Source organism: Vicugna pacos, chromosome 10 (genome assembly GCF_048564905.1).
Source record: "Vicugna pacos chromosome 10, VicPac4, whole genome shotgun sequence".
Classification (NCBI taxonomy): Eukaryota; Metazoa; Chordata; class Mammalia; order Artiodactyla; family Camelidae; genus Vicugna; species Vicugna pacos.
In genome coordinates this window covers 42,336,492-42,355,736 of record NC_132996.1, presented here as the reverse complement: position 1 = coordinate 42,355,736, position 19,245 = coordinate 42,336,492, and the positions used below count along the sequence as shown (strand labels likewise).

The window sequence follows — 19,245 nt, the reverse complement described above, 5'->3', positions numbered from 1 at the left end:
CTAGAGAGAAGTCAATGCCTGACTTTCAAACTTCGAAGGACAGGTTGATTCTCTTGTTAGTAGCTAACGTAGCTGGTGAGTTGAAGTTGAAGCTGGTGCTCATTTACCATTCCCAGAATTCTAGGGCCCTTAAGAGTTATGCTAAGTCTACTCTGCTTGTGCTCTGTAAATGGAACAGCAAAGCCTGGATGGCAGCACATCTGTTTACAACATAGTTTTACTGAATATTTTAAGCCCACTATTGAGACCTGCTGCTCAGAAAAAAATTCATTTCAAAATATCACTGCTCATTGACAATGCACATGGTCACTGATGGAGATGTATAATAAAATGAATGTTATTTTTGTGCCTGCTAACACAGTATTCATTCTGCAGCCCATGAATCAAGGAGCAATTTTGACTTTCAAGTGTCCTGATTTAAGAAATCAATTTTGTAAGGCTATATAGCTCCATGGCTACTGAGTCCTTTGATAGATCCAGGCAAAGGAAACTGAAATTCTTCTGGAAAGGATTAACAGATTAATTGCAGAGTCCATTAAGAACATTCCATGATTCATGGGAAAAGGTCAACATATGAACATTTTCAGGGGTTTTGGGAGTTTGAAAAAAGTTGATTCTAACCCTCATAAGTTTGAGGGGTCAAGCATTCAGTGGAGGAAGTAACTGTAGATGGGGTGGAAATAGCAAGACAATGAGAATTAGAACGGGAGCCTGAAGTTATGACTGAATTGCTGCAATCTCACAGTAAAATTTTACAAATGACGAGGTGCTTTTTATGGATGAGCAAAGAAAGTGGTTTCTTGAGATGGAATCTACTTCTGGTGTGAGGATGATGCAAAGACTGTTGAAATGACAACAAGGTTTTCAAATATTCCATACAATTAGTTGATAAACCAACAGCAAGTCTTGACAGGGTTGACTACAGTTTTGAAAGAAGTAAAATTCTATTAAGCATCATTGCATGCTACAGAAAAATCATCCCCAAGAGGAAGAGTCACTTGATGTGGTAGACTTCACTGCTGTCTTAAGAAATTGCCACAGCCACCCTAGCCTTCAGCAACCACTACCCTGATCAGTTAGCAGCCATCAATGTCAAGGCAAGACCCTCCACTGGGCAAAAAGATTATAACTAGCCTAAGGGTTAGATTATGGTTAGCAATTTCTAGCGATAAGATATTTAAGATATGTACATTTTTTAGACTAAATGCTATTGCACACTTAATAGACCCCAGTATAGTGTTAAACACAATTTTCATATGCACTGGGAGACCCCAAAATTCCTGTGACTCACGTCATTGCAATGTTTGCTTTATTGTTGTCATCTGGAACTGAACCTTCAGTATCTCTGAGGTATGCCCATAATTACAAATGCAAATTGCTGTGCCCTAATTGAGACCTACTGTACCAGAAAGTCTGGGATTAGAGTCAGTGAGCAAGGTTTCACAAGCCTTCCAGTGGATTCTGGTTCAAGGAAAAGTTTAAGAATCACTGATGGAGAAACACAGTGACGAGTCCTTAGGGAAATTAGTATGGCATGACCCTCAAGCTCCTGCAATGACAAGGCAAGGTTTGGACCTGCACAGAAACATGAAGTCAGAGGAATGGAGATGGGGGCCTCTGTTCTTTCTAAGGACTCCTCAAGTTTTGAAGGCAGAAGTAAACCTACCACTATGTTTATCCTTAAAAACATAAACACACACAAAGGAAACACGGGTGGAGATCAAAATAGTAGACTAAGAGGATGCTGAACTCATCAACTCCCCATGAACACATTAAAAATACATCTAATATGTGGAGCAATTCTCAGTGAAAATTAACTGGAGACTGGCAGAAAGAATCTTGTACAACCAAGGCTATCAGGTAGGAAAGGAAGGGAAGTGATACACCAGTACCTGTGTCAGGACTCAGAAGAGGTGGGGGGTCCTCCCTGGGAGTGAAGGTTAGAGTTGTATTAGGCAACCCCGCTCTGGGGTCTGACGCTGGGAATACAAGCCCCTTGACTGGTTGAGGGGCTGATGGCACTAACAGGAGGGCTGTGGGAAGCTTAGACTCCATGTATGAGGAACATGCCTGCTTACTCCTGAAACAGGGTGGAAAGAGTGAATTGAAACTGCACTGGGTTCTGGCTGTTCCCCACAACCACCCCGGTGCATGCCCCCCACTCTGATCCAGTCACCCACTCTGGCCCCACTGGCTTTACGACACAGCTCCACACTGATGTAAGGGCTCAGTTTTGAGGGACATAGCTGGTCCAGACCTGGAACAGCATCTAAACAGGGTTGGGGGAGCATTACTGGTGCTTATAGAGACTGCTTCAGAAGTGGTCCCAGACACTGCTGCTGGGATGGCCACAGCCTGCACCCCAACCAAGGCTGAGCCTATGCACCAGGCCCACCTGCTCTGTGGTGCAGCTCCACACTGCAGTGAGGGCTCCAGCAGTGGAAGGAATATGCTCAGCTGTGAAGGAAAAAGGCAGTTCAGTCCCAGAGCAGGATGTGAGCTGGGTAGGGGCAGCCATTTCTGGCACTTAATGGAGGCAGCACATCACAAGTGGTCCTGGACTATGACTGAGGCCAGAGGTGCCACAGTTCATCCCTAGACCCACAGAGGGAACATCCTTCAGCCCCTCCTGCTCCAGCACTGATCTCCTCTGGGGTGAGGGTGCAGGTGCTGGGAGGGGAGAGTGCACACAACAGAGAGGGAATTGAGCCAGCTCATTCTCGACTGTCAGGGCTTTGCTGGGACCTGATCTGAGATAGAGTGGTGTTGGCCACTGAACCAAGGAGAAGCCTCAGATCACACCTGGCTCTGGCTTTAACTTACTTCATCTCCAACGCCTCCTCATATCAAGATGTTAGTTGCCAGCACATCCTGGTGAAAGACATAAGTCATGCTCATGTCAGGTCCAGCTCTCCCACCAAAACCACCGGGCACCTGTAGACTCTATAGGGATGCTCCCACAGAAGGGCACTCCTTCAAAACCCAATAGGTAATTCTTTAACCTACTTTTATAAAGACAAAGGAATTTGTTTCAACTGAAAGAAAAAGAGAAAAGCCCTGAAAAACCCAACTAATGAAACATGTAAATGGTATACCAGATAAAGAATTCAAAGCATAATAAGAATGCTAACTGAATTAGGGAAAATAATAGATGAACACTGAAAATTTTAACAAGGAACTAGAAAATAAAAAGCCATTCAGAATCAAAGAATATAATAACATGGAACCCACACTAGAAGGAATTAACAGCAGACTGTAACAGAAGAACTCACAACTGATCTGGAAGGCAGAATAATGGAAACCACCCAATCAGAAGAGCAAAAAGAAAACAACGTTCATAAATTAGAACAGTTTAAGGGATCTTTGGGCAACATCACATGTTCCAACATTCACATTATAGGGATCTCAGAAGGAGAAAAGAGAAAGTGGCTGAAAATGTATTTAATAAAATTATGGCTAAAAACCTTCCAATCCTGAAGCATGAAACAGATATCCAGTACAGGAAGTATAAATAAGGCTTCAAACAGATGAATCCAAACAGAACCATACCAGGCATATAATTAAAATGGCAAAAGTTAAAAATAAAGCACTAACTCTAAAGGCAGCAGGAGAAAAATGAAAAGTCATATACAGGGAAACCACCATAAGGCTATCAGCTGATTTTCCTGTAGAAACTTTAAATATCTCATGCATTCCCTCTGGTCTGCAGAGTGCTGAAGGGGAAGAAATCCTGTAATCCAGGATACTGTGCCCAGCAAGATTATTATTTAGAATAGAAGGAGGGACAAAGAACTTCTAAGACAAGCTAAAACTAGACAAACTCATCAACACTAAACCAACCCTAAAGGAAATGTTAGAGTATTCTCTAAGAGGAAGAGATAAGGCTTGAACAAGAATTAAGTGTCTACAGGAAGGGAAAAATTCCACTAGTAAAGGAAAATATGTATAAAGGGTGAAGATCAATGACTTAAATAAGCTAGTATAAAGATTAAAATACAAAATAACCCCCACAAAATAACTATAATAATCAGTCAAGGTATAAACATGAAGATGTAAAAATATATCAAAAATATAAAATGTAGGGATTAAAACATGTAGCTCTTTTAGAATGCATTTAAAATTAAAATGACTATGAGTTTAAAACAAGTATAGTCATCGGTCAACATATATGCACCCCACAGTAACCACAAATCAAAAAAATACATCAATACACAAAAACTAGACAGACAGGAACAAAAACATACCACTGAAAGAAAATCATCAAACCACAAGAGAAGAAACTAAAAGAAGAAAAGAGCAGAGAAGAACTACAAAAACAACCAGAAAACAAGTAACAAAATGTGTTACATGCCTATAAATAATGACTTTAAATGTCAATTGACTGTATACGCCAATAAAGGAAACAGGGTGGCTGACTGGATTAAAAAAAACAAAAACAAGACCCATCTATATGATGCTTATAAGAGACACTTTCAGAGGTAACAACACACAAGGACTTAAAGTGAGGGAATAGAAAAAGATATTTCATGTAGATAGAAATGACAAGAAAGCTGGGATACCAATTATCAGATCAACTAGACTAAAACAAACCTATAACAAAAGACAAAGAAGGGAATTATAATGATAAAGGGATCAATACAAGAAAAGTCTATAACATTCACTTATACGTATACGTACCTCATGTAGGAGCAAGTAAGTATACAAAACAAAAGACATAAAGGTAGAAATTAACAATAATACAATAATAGCAGGAGACTTTAACACCCAGCTTATATCAGTGGCTAGATCATCCAAAGAAAAAAAATCAATTAGGAATCAGTGGTCTTAAATGACACATTAACTCAACTGGACTTAATACTTCTCTCTATATAGGACATTCCATCCAAAATCATCAGAATACACATTCTATACAAGTCCCACAGAATGTTCTCCAGGATGGATTACATACTAAGCCACAAACAAGTCTCAACAAATTTAAGATGGTAACTATTATATCAAGCATTTTTCTGACCAAATACAACTAGAAATCAATTACAGAAAGAAAAATGGGAAAAAACACAAACACACAGAGACCAATCAACGTACTACTAAAAAGGTCAATGGGCCAACAAAGAAATCAAAGAGGAAATCAGAAAACACCTTGAGACAAATGAGAATAGAAACATTTCTTTCCAAAAATCTATGAAATACAACAAGAGTAATTCTAAGGGGGAAGTTTATAGCAATACAGGCCCACCTCAAGGAAAACGGAAAATCTCGTAAACAACCCAACCTGCTATCTAAAGGAAGGAACTAGAAAAAGAAGACACAAGGCCCAAAGTCAGCAGAAGGAAAGAATAAAAAAGATGAGAAGAAATCAATCAAATAGAAACCAAAGACGGTCAATTAAACCAAGAGTTTGTTCTGTGAAAAGGTTTTGAAAAGTAGTAAAATTGTAGTAGAATTCTACCAAACATATAAAGAAGAGCTGATACCTATCCGTTTCAAGCTATTCCAAAAAACTGAAAAGGAGGGAACACTCACAAATTCATTCTATGAGGCCACCATTATTACCCTGCTGCCAAAACCAAAGACACTGCAGAAGAAAAATCTAAGCCAATATCACTGACAGAGATGCCAAAATTCCTAACCATATATTAGCAAACATATTTAACATACATAAAAAGGATCACACACCATAATCAAGTGAGATTTATTCCAGGGATTTCTCCTTGCCTCATTTTCTCATCCTTTAAGGTTTTACTTTAAGGTCACCTACTTTGTGAAGTCATTTCCTTTTCCTTTCTGTATCCTCCCAGATAGAGCATACTTCCCCTTTCTATGTTCCCACAACAAATAAATCATTCGTGACTCTACCAGGGCGTGACAGGTGGTTGGTTAATTGTGTATCCATTTCCCCATTCATCTCCACGATCATCAATATAAATGCAACCACTCATCCTAAAATGCTGCATTTCCCAGAAACTAATAAACCTGGGACCTATCTATCTTCCCATGTAGCCGGGTAGAATATAAAGATGGCTCCCTAAGGCCTTGGACAAACTGATGAAAGGAAAACCCACAGATGGGTATCTATGAGAAGAGGCTGGGCTGTAGCTAAGATTTAGGGATCAAACCCAGAGAGTGAACCATTTTTCACTCTGGGTTTCTGTGACCTGGATAATGCTGGAGGAACATGGGTTCCAAACGGTTCAGCAATCGTTCTGCGCCAGATTAACTAACTGGTCTGAAGGTGCACAAAACCGTTGTCACTGTCGAGGAAGCACGCGGCTCTAAACAAAGCCCAATTCCATTTGCGCTAACCCAGCTTTGTCACTGAACTCCATTCAGCTGTGGGCATGTTTCAAGGACTCTTTTCCAATTGGCGTGAAACATAGTAGCTAACCTGGTGTATTGATTTTCAAGGAAGAAAGAGCTTCAGCTTTGCTGCTTTCAGCAAGTACCCCTTGGCCCTTTGTTGGCTTGTGCGACTCTGCTCTTGTGTTTGTTACTTGTTTTTATTTGAATTTGAAACATCACGGGTATGATTTAAAAGCCAGCATTTTACATCTTAACCTTGATTTTACTTCTTAGCCTTGTAGGATGATGCCACTGTAATAGTCCATTTGGACGCTTAAGTACTGGAAATTTTTCTTATCAAATCGGAATAGAATACCTACAACTGAATAATGGAAACAAAGAAAGAGAATCACAAATACTTCATTTTTTGAGGATGATTTCCAGAATATGATTCAGAGTTTTTAATTTAGCTCCTATAACCAGATCCTCCTCTCCCTCCACAACCTCTTGGAAGCTATGCTATTAATGAATAATTAATTTTTTTAAAGACTTATGTAAAGAAGTCTGCTAGTGCTTTATTCATAAAGAGGTGCAGTGGTGGCAGAGGTGTGTGGCTATTAACCAAATAAGATGATAAGAGTTGTTCCTTTCCTGTAGCAGTATCAGTCTAATTCCCAGAAGTCTTCGGAGAGACTTTAGGAGTTAAGGCAGAATAAACCAATTTAGCCTGCTTGGGTGATTAGCACAGTCAATTAATGAAGCTTTGGAAGATTTTTAACGATTGGTAAGTGCCCTGCTTTACTATGGGCTTAAATAAAACCTGAAAAGTAAATTTCGGTTTCATACTGGTCAAGACTCAAGTCCCTTGTCTATTTCAGAGAGAGCACAGGGATGCTGTTTTTAAATTACAGGGTACTTAGAATACAGGAGGTGCTTAACAACTGGGGGCAGTGGACCCAAGTGTGGATGTGTGGAACTAGGCTTATGTATAAGGGAACAAATGGGTGTTATGGGGTGATGATCTAAACACCTGGTAAGACAGCCTTCCTAAATAGGCGCCCCTGGGTCGATTGGAGATGTGGCAGTCCTCAAGTCTGGTGAATGAACTGCGTGACTTTTCAAGGTTCATCTCTACTCTGTTTCTAGGGAGCACTCTGAATTTATCAGGAGACTAGCTCTCTACAAGGCTACTAAGCAAGCAATTTCTCATGGTTCCCATACCCACAAAGCCCAAGATTAAACAGCCCCACCCCAGCAGACATAAAAATACAATGCGAGAGTTACAGGGAAGCAATATCAAAGGGAAATAAATAGTCAGCATCAACAAAAGAAGAAATAAAGCACAAGGAAATCAAACACTCTAACAAACTCATTTTGCAAAGCATAGAGCAAAACCAGCCGATAACAGAATTTTCATAAGCATTAAACTCACTTCTAAACAACTTAACATAAGGAAGAGCCCAGCATGACAGCGACAAAGAAGACATAGTGTACCCGAGGACCTCGGGCTATCATTACCACACATTCAGAATGGAAGTCCACCTGCCTCTGACCACTGCGAGCAAGTCTCTGAGCCTTGCTCTTCTGGATGATGTCACCAGAAAAGTGAGCAAGTTCATGCCGATGATCACTTCGGGGAAAGGGCAGTTTTACTCAGCAAGTCTGTATGAGTGTGGGAGGGGGCTCATTAAAGCGCTCACCCAGCCATCCTTAAAGGCACTGCGGGCTCTGGTGGCAGGACCGCCGTCGGCCTCTCCGCCCTGCCTCCCCCTTCTCCCCAGCTCTGCAGCCCCCTCACCACCCCGCACCTCACTTTTCATTCCGAGCAGGTCTGCCGGCCACTCAGCACCACCAGTAGCTGCAGTGGGCATCAGAACAGGAGAAGCCTTTTCAGGAACTACAGGGGACCTAGGGGTCAACAGCCTCGGGGAAGGAGGCGGCAAGGGAGAGAAAGAGCAGTGACGATTTCTGCCGCACCGCAGCAGCCTCACCTTGCAGGAGCAGACGGAACACCTGTCTTCTTTCAGAGTCCACACCTGCCCATTGCGCTTCAGTCCTCCTTCATGGAGACAGTCACCAGAGCAGGAGGGTCCCGAGGGACAGAGGCAGTCGAAGCCCCCTGCCAGGTTGATGCAGGCAGAATCATTCCAACAGGTGTGAGTCCTTAAGGCACATTCATCAATGTCTGCAATAAAGAAAGCATAGAGCCATAAACACTGCTAATTCATTAATGGTGGGAATACATCCCCATGGAGATCTGGGTCTTTTTAGATAAGGTTAGCCTGAATAGATTAATCACTGAGTAGGAACAAGTGGGCAGTTAGGGCAACCCTGAGCCAATTAGACTGACTGCAGATCCTGTGGCCAAAGTTGAAAAAAGGGAATAATGCTCGGGAGGTGCCTTGCTTCATCAAAACCTCACCACCCTAATGGCCAGCAGCATTTTGGTCCACATAAGAAAACATCTCACAGCTACAGTTAGGGTACAGCATGGATGCTGATGGGACACACACATATTGTTTGCTGTTTTTTTTTTTTTTTGAATTGACAGCCCAAGAATGAAAGGAAAACCATAAATCCAGGAGCCCTTCCTGACTTTTAGAGCTTGGGTGACCTTAACCACATCTCAAACACATAGCTGTCCAGCCCGTGGTATGAGTCCCTTCCCAGCAGACAATCTAGTACTTCACAAGACAGCCAGTTCATCTTGGAATAACTCTTTCAGAGACATTAAATTTAAGTGAAATGTATTATTCAGTAACTTCTGCCTCTGGGTACTAGTTCTGAGACTAGTCAAGGAAAGTCTATTTGGTGGTTCTTATTTATGACCATTTTTAAAGCTATTTGAAGACATTGGGCATTTGTCTATCAGGTCATTTGTCTTCTCCACTTATTGACCTACTGCCAAGTCCTTCAAATATCTTTCAGATGACTACTTGACTCCAACACATTTTTTCCAAAAGCCTTCTATGCACCAGGTGCTCTGCACACTGGTGCTGTAAATGTTGGCAATGACGTGTGAGACACCGTCCTCATGCAAGGGACGAGGAGGAGTACAGGTAACTGCTGGTAGGCTACCGATGGGTAGCCTTGAATCCTACGGTAGCCAGACTAAGAACAGCATTAATTAACTTTCCTTCGTCCTAAATTTCATGTTAAATATGCATACGGTTGTACTCATTTGTTTAAGGGTTATGGAACTAAATTACAGAAAAGAATAATTGAAAGTCGCATTTCCCCCTAAAGTACCCAAAGCTATGAAGTGCTCAAAGGCATAATATCAAATGTACTGTTACCACTTTATATTTTTACAGAAAATCATTTCAAAGTTTTTCACAGTTCTTTCTCATGAGTTGTCCCACATAGTTGCAAGATGGAAAGAGTTGTCCTCAGTTTACAAAAGAAGAAAGTAAGTTACAGAGATGGCTGAGTGGTCACATTAATGGCCCACCTGTGTCTTGACTTAATGAATGTAAAGGATTAAGACAAAGTTCAAGCCCTAGCTCCTTAGTTAAGCATCTCCTAATATGATGCCAATTTATTGTAACTGTTCACCTTCTCTGAAGACTCACTGCAGTGACAACTGGAGATATGTTTCTTGCTGTTTACGTATATACGTTCTTGGAACAATACTAAAGTGATATGTTTGCATTATTCTCACTCTCCAGTTTTTGCTGGAAGTAACAAAACATTCAGTCTCATACTTCCCTCGTCACATTTATAATCTAGTTTGTATATCTAAGAAATACACATAGAGAGTAATTCAGTGATAGGCAGGTGGCTTATCGCCTATGTAATTATAAAAATAATATTCAGATTTCTTTGAATTCTGTTAGCTTACATTTCAATCCTATCACCAGGATTATTTCATTAGCCTCCTGTATGGTCTCACCTGACTCCAGCCACTTCTCATTCTAATCCAGCAATTTTTGATTGTGGGCACAACAGAAGTATGTGGAGACTGTGAGTAAAATACAAATATTTGGAGAGCCTTTATAAAGTACTGGTGTCCAGGCTTACCACCCCTAGAGACTGATTTAACTGGTGTAAATTGGGAGCCAGACATCTGGGCTTTGTGCAGCCAGAGACGAACCACTGCCTTAAATACCCTTCACGGTGTAGTGGTGTTCTAAAAAGTGTATCTGTCCATGTCATTCCTCTGCCCGCCACCTATCAGGGGTTCTCTGACGCTTATAATAGAAAGTTCAAACTCCCAGCATGTATATACGCCCTGATCCAGCAACTTCAGTTGTTACCTTCTGGCTTTCAACAGCAATGGGTGACCCACAGACAGGCCGTGACGTTTGCTCTGCCTGTGCCTTGGAACATGCCTTTTCTACTTATGGGAGTGCTCTCCTCCCCCTTGTCTCTTCGGTTTGCTAGCCTGTATGGGATGGGTGGAGTCTAAATTAATGAATTGATAAGGTAAACACCTCCCTTCCTCCCCTGCATTCTTCAACGTCAAAACCAAGCATCACCATCCCTCATTCTGCAACACACTGCTGACTTTCTCTGTACACACAAGGCTATCCTTACATTCCTCTCTCTGGAGTGACATGTTTACCATGTCCATGGCCCCACAGACAGATGGTGAGCTCATTGAGAGCAAGGATTAAGTCTTTTTCCTTTTTCTCTTCTTAGTACCAAGTACGACAGAATACACTCTGGATGTACAATATATTTATTTCATTTAACTTGCATAAATCTCAGAAATTTATAGACCAAAAGATTATTATAAAGCCTGCTTTGCCAAAGTTTGGTCTTTGGGGTGTTTAGAAGCGTAAGGCATAGCCACAACCCTCCTCTTTGGGGAACGCATTTTGTTGAGTTTTCATCTGGGAAAGCTCCTGGGTCTAGTTCAAAGTACAATAAATACAGAAAATAGTAACCATGCGGAAACAGGAAGGCAACCTTTCCTCCTCCCTCCCCATCCCAGTTTCCTGTCAAATGCTTGAGGCCAAGGTCAGAGGGGAGACCCATCAACGTATCACTCAAAGAATTGTCTGGAAGATTAATTTCCACTGACCCACAACCAGTGGCTGCAAAAGGACCTTTAATTCACGGTCTCCTCCAAAATACTCTCTAAATTGGCAGTTAATGCCCAACTATACTATGCTTCTTTAACATTTGGTTCCTTTGCATTTACAAAGTTGCAAACATATTGTCAGTGTTTTCCTCTCATAAATTAAGAAACCTGAGCATAAAGATAAGCACACCTACGGCGCACAATAAAAACAAGGGTGCAAAACCTGGATTTGCTTTTGCTGTTGCAGAATGAAAGGATTTCACAGTTGAACACAGGACCATATTGCCTACCAAGTTCCATGTAATCGCTTTACTTATGACACAGAAATCTAATTCTGCTGCCATGCAATTTAACAGATTTATGGAAAGCCAGATGTTAGCAATTATGGAAACTGACATTATTCATATCCTTGGTAATACAGACCTGTTCGCTCTGCACAAAGCCAACGTAATCTATTATGCATATCCCAAGGCATCCAAAGGGAAGCAGCACCCTATTTACATATTGCAACTGTTGTTCTCTGCTGAGCAAACACAAAGACATTCACCCGCGATACTTACCCAGATCATCAGACAGCCCTCCAATGACAAAGAGGTGCTGTACCAAGAATCAGGCAAAATCGCCCATACTCAAATCTATAATCATTAAAGTGTACTTGTTTTTTTCTTATTGTAAGTAATGGCTCTCTGTGATTTCCTTGTGTTTCTCATTGTAAATTCATTATTTGAATGCTCCATGCTCAGATGAGAACATTTTCCATAAAATGCCACAGCTAGGCTTATGTTAGAACTAATTTTCTTGCATTGGCATTTTCACAATTGCTGAAAGCTGTTATTATTATACTCAGTTTCACTTTAAAAAAGTCTAGTCGTGCCTTGACACTCTGCTTTGTTATTTAATTTGAAGTTCTTAGGTTACTTGCACATGTGGAAAATATAAATACAATTCAGAGATGTTTACATCAGTAGCAATCAAACCAATACCAACGTAGCCCCAGTTTTCCTAGCCTTCAAGAAAAACGGCTCTGCAGAAGTTTTAATAGCATAACAACTATAATAGTATCTGCCTCAGGAGCTGAAATTTCTACAAATTGATTTCAGAGATCAAGAGAGAAATTTTTCTCCCAGTGGTTTGGTAGCAGATGGGTCAAAGGAGTGACCTTCTTCATAACCCCATATTCTTCCTCCTCTAATAACTTCCCCAGCTCAGCTAGTCTTACTGTCAAACTCCAGACAGGTGACGTGTCAGAAAACAAAACTGAACCTGGGGTCTGACTCTCCAGCTGTGTGTGTTCCGACTTGCAACTCATTACCCGACATTAGCAGCTTGGGAATGAGAACAGAGCTTGGGGGTTTATTAATGACAGGAAGACAGAGCACAGACGCCTCTCCCACAGCTGGATCTGTCTTGCCTCTTTTACAGCGGCAGAGAGAAAATTGCAGGGGGAAAAATACACACTGCACATCAGCAAAATAAGGGAAAGAAACGAGTAGAGAAAAATCTGAGGTCTGAGATGGCTTGCAAAATACAAGGCTGATGAAATTTTCAGCTGCACATGAAGTTTCAGGTCCAGAGCAAGGGAGGTGACATGCTCTGTGTGTGCCGGTTATGCCACGTTTGGATACTATGTTCCCTTTAGAGCACAGACTACTAAGTGGGATTGACGCAGAACACAGAAGAGACCCACCAGCAGAGTGAGGGGCTCAAAACTCACCTTAGTTGAATGAAACATGAGGTGTTCAGCCTGAAAGGTAGACTGAAAGAAGAGATCAGTGAGCTATCGCTTTGTCTATTTGAGATGCTATTATGTGTCTCTTGGGAAGTAGGTCCAAGGTCCCCCCCCCAGTGTTAACTCTTCAGTCTTTGTTGTTCCAGCCTCCAACCTTTCTTGAGTCAGGAAGAAATCCCTCCCTGTAGTGTTTCTTACTGCACAGTGTGTAATCTTGTTATTCTCCAAGGAGTCTTCCCCCTTTCCTTTAACTGAGCAGACTCTCTGAGCAAAGGAATAAGAAAACATCTTGTCTCAGCTCACTCTTTCCTTATCTCCTCCCTAGATCCAGGTCTTATTTCCTAGTGTCTACAATGAGCAGCTCTCCCCATTTATGCATCTTCCCCCTCTTCTAAATGTTTGCAAGCTTCCATGTGACCCTCTCTTCAAAGCCTAAGTCCTGAAGGTACCAATGGCCTAGTATTAGTTTGCAAAAGCATCACCCTTTATTTAAATTTTATTATTGATTATTTAAGAGCTCTCTTCTTGACCTTTGTGGGATATAATATTGCCCTATTCATCCTCTTACTTCTTCACCCAATTACTAATAATCAACCATCCATCACTTAATGAATTACACATAGTTGTCGAGCATCTACTCTATCCTAGACATAGTGCTAGAGACTGGGGATAAAATGGCCAAAGAATACAGATATGGTCTTAGAACTCTCCCATTTTTCAAGTTACTAATATTTTCCAAGGTTCCCGCTCTGGCCTTTGGTTCTCTTTCTCCTAGTGGAGCAGTGTAGCGTATCAATTTAAAGCTCACATGCAGAAATTCAACTGCGGTGGGTGCAAGGTAACATGACCTGTTGTCCCAGTTTGCCTGGGACTGAGGGGGTCCCTGAGATGGGTGACTTACAGTGTTAACACCGGGAAAGCTCTAGGCAAATGGGGGCAAACAAATCAACTGTATCCCAGTCCTGCCCTGCAACTTATTTACCCATCAACTGGAAAATTTACCTAACATCTCTGAGCCTTGGTCGTGTCACTTGAAAACTGTGGATGAAATATACACCCTGGGATAATCTGGTAATTGAGTGAGCACATAACAGTGCTTATCATGCACTAGTTGTTCAAAAGTGATTGGCTGTTGTTACTGTTCTTGTTTATATTATTTTTTTCTCTCATTGAGTTTGTCTCACCTCATGAATTCCACTGTCCCATCATCTTCAGGACATGCCTGAGTTCTTACCATGCAGCCAGCCCACACCTTCTTTCAGTTACTGAGGGGTGTCCACCTCAATTCTGAATTCTCACACAGATCCTCACGGATACGATCAGGACTTTGGCCAGTCAAGCCCAGAAATGCTAGCACTCCAAGCGCTCTCTGAGCCCTGATGGGTAAATCTGTTGTATTAAGTAACTAATATTGAAAGAATATAGTTTTCTGATGTTCTACGAACTTGCCTTGGTCACTGACTGCATTTTTTTATGGATTGTACAAACTTAGGTGTTTTCCTAGAGAGAGAGAGAAGGTAATTCCTTCCAGGTAGGAAAACAAGAGTAGATACAAGCAGAGGCACCTTCTAAATTAACCAAGACGGCAGACTTGGCTTGCCGTCTGCCATAAACAAGTCATGCTTCTTTAACTTGTGATTACATTGGTTTAAAGTCAATAGAATTCTGACCAGCAGAGAGAATAAATAAAAAAACTATAAATATTGAAATACTATCCAAAGAGAATTTTACTGCCCAGAGAGGCTACAGTATTGATGCCAACGACTCTAGATTTATATGTTTTCACACATTTGCTTCTAGATAGGAGGGTGGGTTGTGTGAAATTTGCATCTGCATCACAGAGAAGTAGAACAGAAATGTTTTTACAGATTACTAAATGCCTAACGCTGGGCCATACGCATTCTATTGTTATAGTCCTTTTATTGCTAAAGCTCTTTAACAAAATTTCACCATCAACTGAAAAGAATAACCCTCCTGCCCTTAATTTTATGTTACGTATGTGTCCTTTATGTTACATATGTGTCCTTTATGTTACTGTAAATGCTTAGCTGGGAACCTACTTTTCTATCTTCCTCACTCATTCAGAAGTAATAGTCTGGCCTTACATATCTTTGTGTTTCCCACAGCACCTTTCCCAGTGTCTTTCATTTACTTAGAAACGCATACGTAGGTGCTAAACTGGAATCCTTTGGGGGCCTCGGTTTTCTCTCTCACACGATACAGGAGTTGTGTAAAATATTTTCTGTTCTCTTGTCCACGTTCACCTTCATGTGATCACCTTTTGCCTTTGTAGAACCAAGCTTGTAATTCCAGTGTTAGAACACAGCTGGTGACAGATGGAAAACAGGATGGAGGTGAATGGAAGAACCTAGCTTTGGAATAACAAAGAGATTTCTTAGAATTAAACTGTTTTCTTGGACATTTACTACTTATTGAAACATCCCTAGTCTCTCTTAATTAGCACTTGCAAGCAGGTGCTGAAGAGAGAAAGTAATGAAGGAAGCAGCATGGTTTTCTTGTTTCACTGAAGCCTTGGCAATGTAACCCTTCGTGACAAATAAGCATGGGGAATCCAGCCAGGGTGAAAACCAAAACCACCTCTCTATTTTAACGAATGATCCTCTCAAGTAAGTTGACAGATGAGAAATAATTTCTTCTTTCTTCTATGCCAAGGAAAGGCACAGGGAGGTTACAAAGTAATTTCACATACTACCAGGAGCATCCTGCAACTTACATTGAAATCAAAGGTCCAACACCATTGTCAATGGTACGACTGTAAAACCAAGTCTCAATCTACACAAGAGATTCAGCTCAAAGCGCCTAGCAATTCAAAGACCTTCCGTGTCTAGTATTTACTGCCTCCCTTCACCACTGTTTATTATGGTCCCTGACTTCTAGGAGGCAGTCAAAGCTTTTCAAAAACTTTGTCCCAGTGGAAGGAGAGTTAGAACACTGATCAAGGACAATGACTTGGGCCACCATGCCAAGAGGGGTGGTATCTGTGGAGAAGACCACACTATGAATAAATCTTACTCTGTCTCACAGTGTCTGTTCCTGGATGATTTCTTCTCTTGCATCCACTTCGTCTCCCCATATTTCTTCTCCTCGTCAACTGATTGGATAAACATAGATCTGGGACTGCCTCCTGTTTTAAAAGGATATTCTCTAGAAGGATCCAGAAGGCTTTTGGTGGAGTCAAGGGAAAATGAGACAAAGAGTAGGAAACATAAACCCACCCTTCTCTGGACTTTTGGGAGACAAGTTCTGTTTATGTGGGATTTGTCTTTCTGTGTTTTTTACCTTAAGAGAGGGAAAACCATAAAGGCCAAAACTAAGTTGGTTTCCAGGGAAAAGCAAAGGAGGCCATAGATAAAGATTCTCTCCTTGAGCACGCTCTAGGCAGGCTCAGCCTTGGCCTATAAACACTGCAGATTTTTAGCACAAATAATTTTGTCCACTCCACCCCTTTAGATTAAAAAAATATTAATACACACTACCATAATTTCTAACAGTTCAAGGCAGCCCCCCTAAAACAAGGACCCCAGCCCCTCTGGGTCCTGCGCAGGGAGCTCAGGGCTGCCGGAAGAGCTCCCTGTTTGTTCCAGCCAACACCTGAATGAAGACAGGCCCTTGTCTCCCAGTCTCTGCGGAAGAATTGAAACCGGACTGAAATAAGGGCTGGTTCACAAACCAGATGGGAGTCATATGGACCAACACCCTCTTCCTGCTCTTTGTAAATTTCCACTCCCCTGATTCTGCTCAAGCCCCCCCTTCCCCCCTTCCTACTCCTCATTCTCCTTTTAGGATGCCCGGTCACCTCTGCACAAATCAAAGCTCATGCTGGGCCCTCCTCCCCATGACAATAGTTTATTACTGATTAAAACCTGTCCATACCATTTAAACTAGAGTCTGATTTTATTTATCTTTGACCTGACTCAGGCTGCTAGAGTATACACAAAAGGAATTCTTGCAGTTCATTTGTGGTCCAGCTCAGCTCCTCAGAGTAAGCAGCGGTTAGGGGTCAAAGTCCTCATGAATAATAGAAATGATTGCTCAGAGAGTGCTTTTATCAATTCACTTATTCAACAAATATCTACTGAGCACATGTGACATAGCACACACTGTTTTAGGTATTGGGAATATTATTGTAAACAAAACCAGACAAAATTCCTGTTCCCAGGAAGGGTAAATTTTAATGGGGCAGGCAAATGATGGATAATTCCTCACACCTGTCTTTTTTAGGAACCTACATATGCTTTGGTGTCCCAGCCCTGACTCACTTTATTGAGTCATGATTAACACATCGGTATGAAACCAAGATTTCTATCATTTTATTATGTAAAATAACAATCATTTACTAGACTCTTACACGCTGTACCCTTCAGAGTTTTAAAAATCCTTTCAAATCCATGGTATACTTTACCCTTCCAAAAACCTTAGAATGTTTGCAGTACCATCATCTCCCCTTAAAAGATAATCAAGCTGAACGTCAAAAGATCATTGTTTCTCAAACATTTCTACCAAGTTTATCTCCGTGGTAGGAACCAGTGAACACTCAACTTCTCTGAATCCTGGCATACCTAAAGGGGAAACCATGCATCTGAAATGTATTAGAGGTTTCATATTTTGTATTTTAAAAATCTTTTCTTCCTGCCACTTCTTCCAATCCAGCCATTTAGTCAGGATTGTTATGACAGAAAGATGATTTTCCCCTTGAACCACTGGGTGGAGTAAGATTCCTCTTCTAGCTCTGTGTACCCTTTCAACATTATCTGTGCCCTAGTATAAGTGGTACAGGAACAGGCAATACAGGGTCAGGGAACGTGTCCTGGACCTTACAGCTATTAACTTTCTGAGTCAGGACACAAACAAGGCAACTTGACTTCAAGCCTGGCTTGTCCCACCTCGTCGCACAATGGCAGGCTCCCAGTTCTGTTGAAGACAATGCCAGTAACTTTCTGCGAAGACCGAATGGTAAATCTCCAACACAGCAGCCAGTACATAGATTCTCCAAATATTAACTGATGCTGACTATGTGTAAAAGGTAATAACCAAAACAACAAAGGCAAGGGCCCTCTTTAAATACATTATATAAGATTGTCTGCGAGTCTGTTTCTGTTTTATAGATGAGTTCATTAGTGTCTTCTTTTCTTTTTTTTTTTTTTTAGATTTCACATATGAGTGATACCATATGGTATTTTGCTTTCTCTTTCTGGTATTTTGCTTCACTTAGAATGATCACCAGGTCCATCCATGTTGCTGCAAATGGCATTATTTTACTCTTTATTATGGCTGAGTAGTATTCCATTGTATAAATATACCACAACTTCCTTATCCAGTCATTGGGGGAAAGGGGGTGGGAAGTGGTAAATTTGGAAGTTTGAGATTTGCAGATATTAACTACTATATATAAAAATAGACTAAAAAATTATTTTCTTCTGTATAGCACTGGGAACTGTATTCAACATCTTGTAATGACTTTTAATGAAAAAGAATATGAAAATGAATATGTGTATGTATATGCATGACTGGGACATTATGATGTACACCAGAAATTGACACATTCTAACTGATTATACTTCAATGAAAAAAAAAATTACAACTAATTTGAAAAGATAGAATTCTCACCATCCACCTCATAATGTAGCTGACTTACTCCTCTCATGTCTACTGCTTGGACCATTACAATAGCATCTTACAGTTTTCCCTGCCTAGGTGACTTCAAAAAGAAGCTGGATGAATAGTCAGATCATGCCACTCTCTCATTATCTCAAGGACTTTTCAGTAGGAAAATGACCCAGTTTGAGTTGCTTCAAGGACAGAAAACTGAATTTGTGTCCATATTTTACTTATATCTGTCCCTAAAGTAACTGCTTTAATAAGTCACATCACAACCTCTTGGCTAAGAAATTGTTACTCGCTGTGTGGCAGAGAACAGCTCTCTCTGTTCTTCATTTTCCCCTTCTATGAAATGAGGAATCATACCAAACCTGAAGTGTTGTGGTGAGAACTCCAGGACAAAATGTTAGCACATGGGGTTGCTTGATAATAATCATGATAAGTAGCTGGCTAATTCTGTTGGCTTCATTTTTTTTCAGATGAAAAGACATACTGAGCAAAAAGAACAGGAAGAGCAAAATTGCACAGGTGCAAAAAATTCACAATGATCATGTATGATGGGGGCTTGACATTTTGTGGGAAACATTATTCT

At 41.0% G+C, this 19,245-nt stretch overlaps 1 protein-coding gene across 6 annotated transcripts in view; it reads right to left on the bottom strand.

Annotated features, from left to right (window-relative positions):
• Positions 1 to 19,245, bottom strand: part of NELL1 (neural EGFL like 1) — a 745,741-nt gene that overhangs the window by 31,641 nt on the left and 694,855 nt on the right. For 5 of the 6 annotated variants that reach the window (XM_072969672.1, XM_072969674.1, XM_072969673.1 and 2 more), the window contains one exon: positions 8,271 to 8,464. In XM_072969672.1, the coding sequence (XP_072825773.1) occupies positions 8,271 to 8,464 (194 nt within the window). Of the gene's footprint in view, positions 1 to 6,582; positions 6,662 to 8,270; positions 8,465 to 19,245 lie in introns of those variants that run through there. The other variant, XM_072969677.1, reaches the window with a different exon arrangement.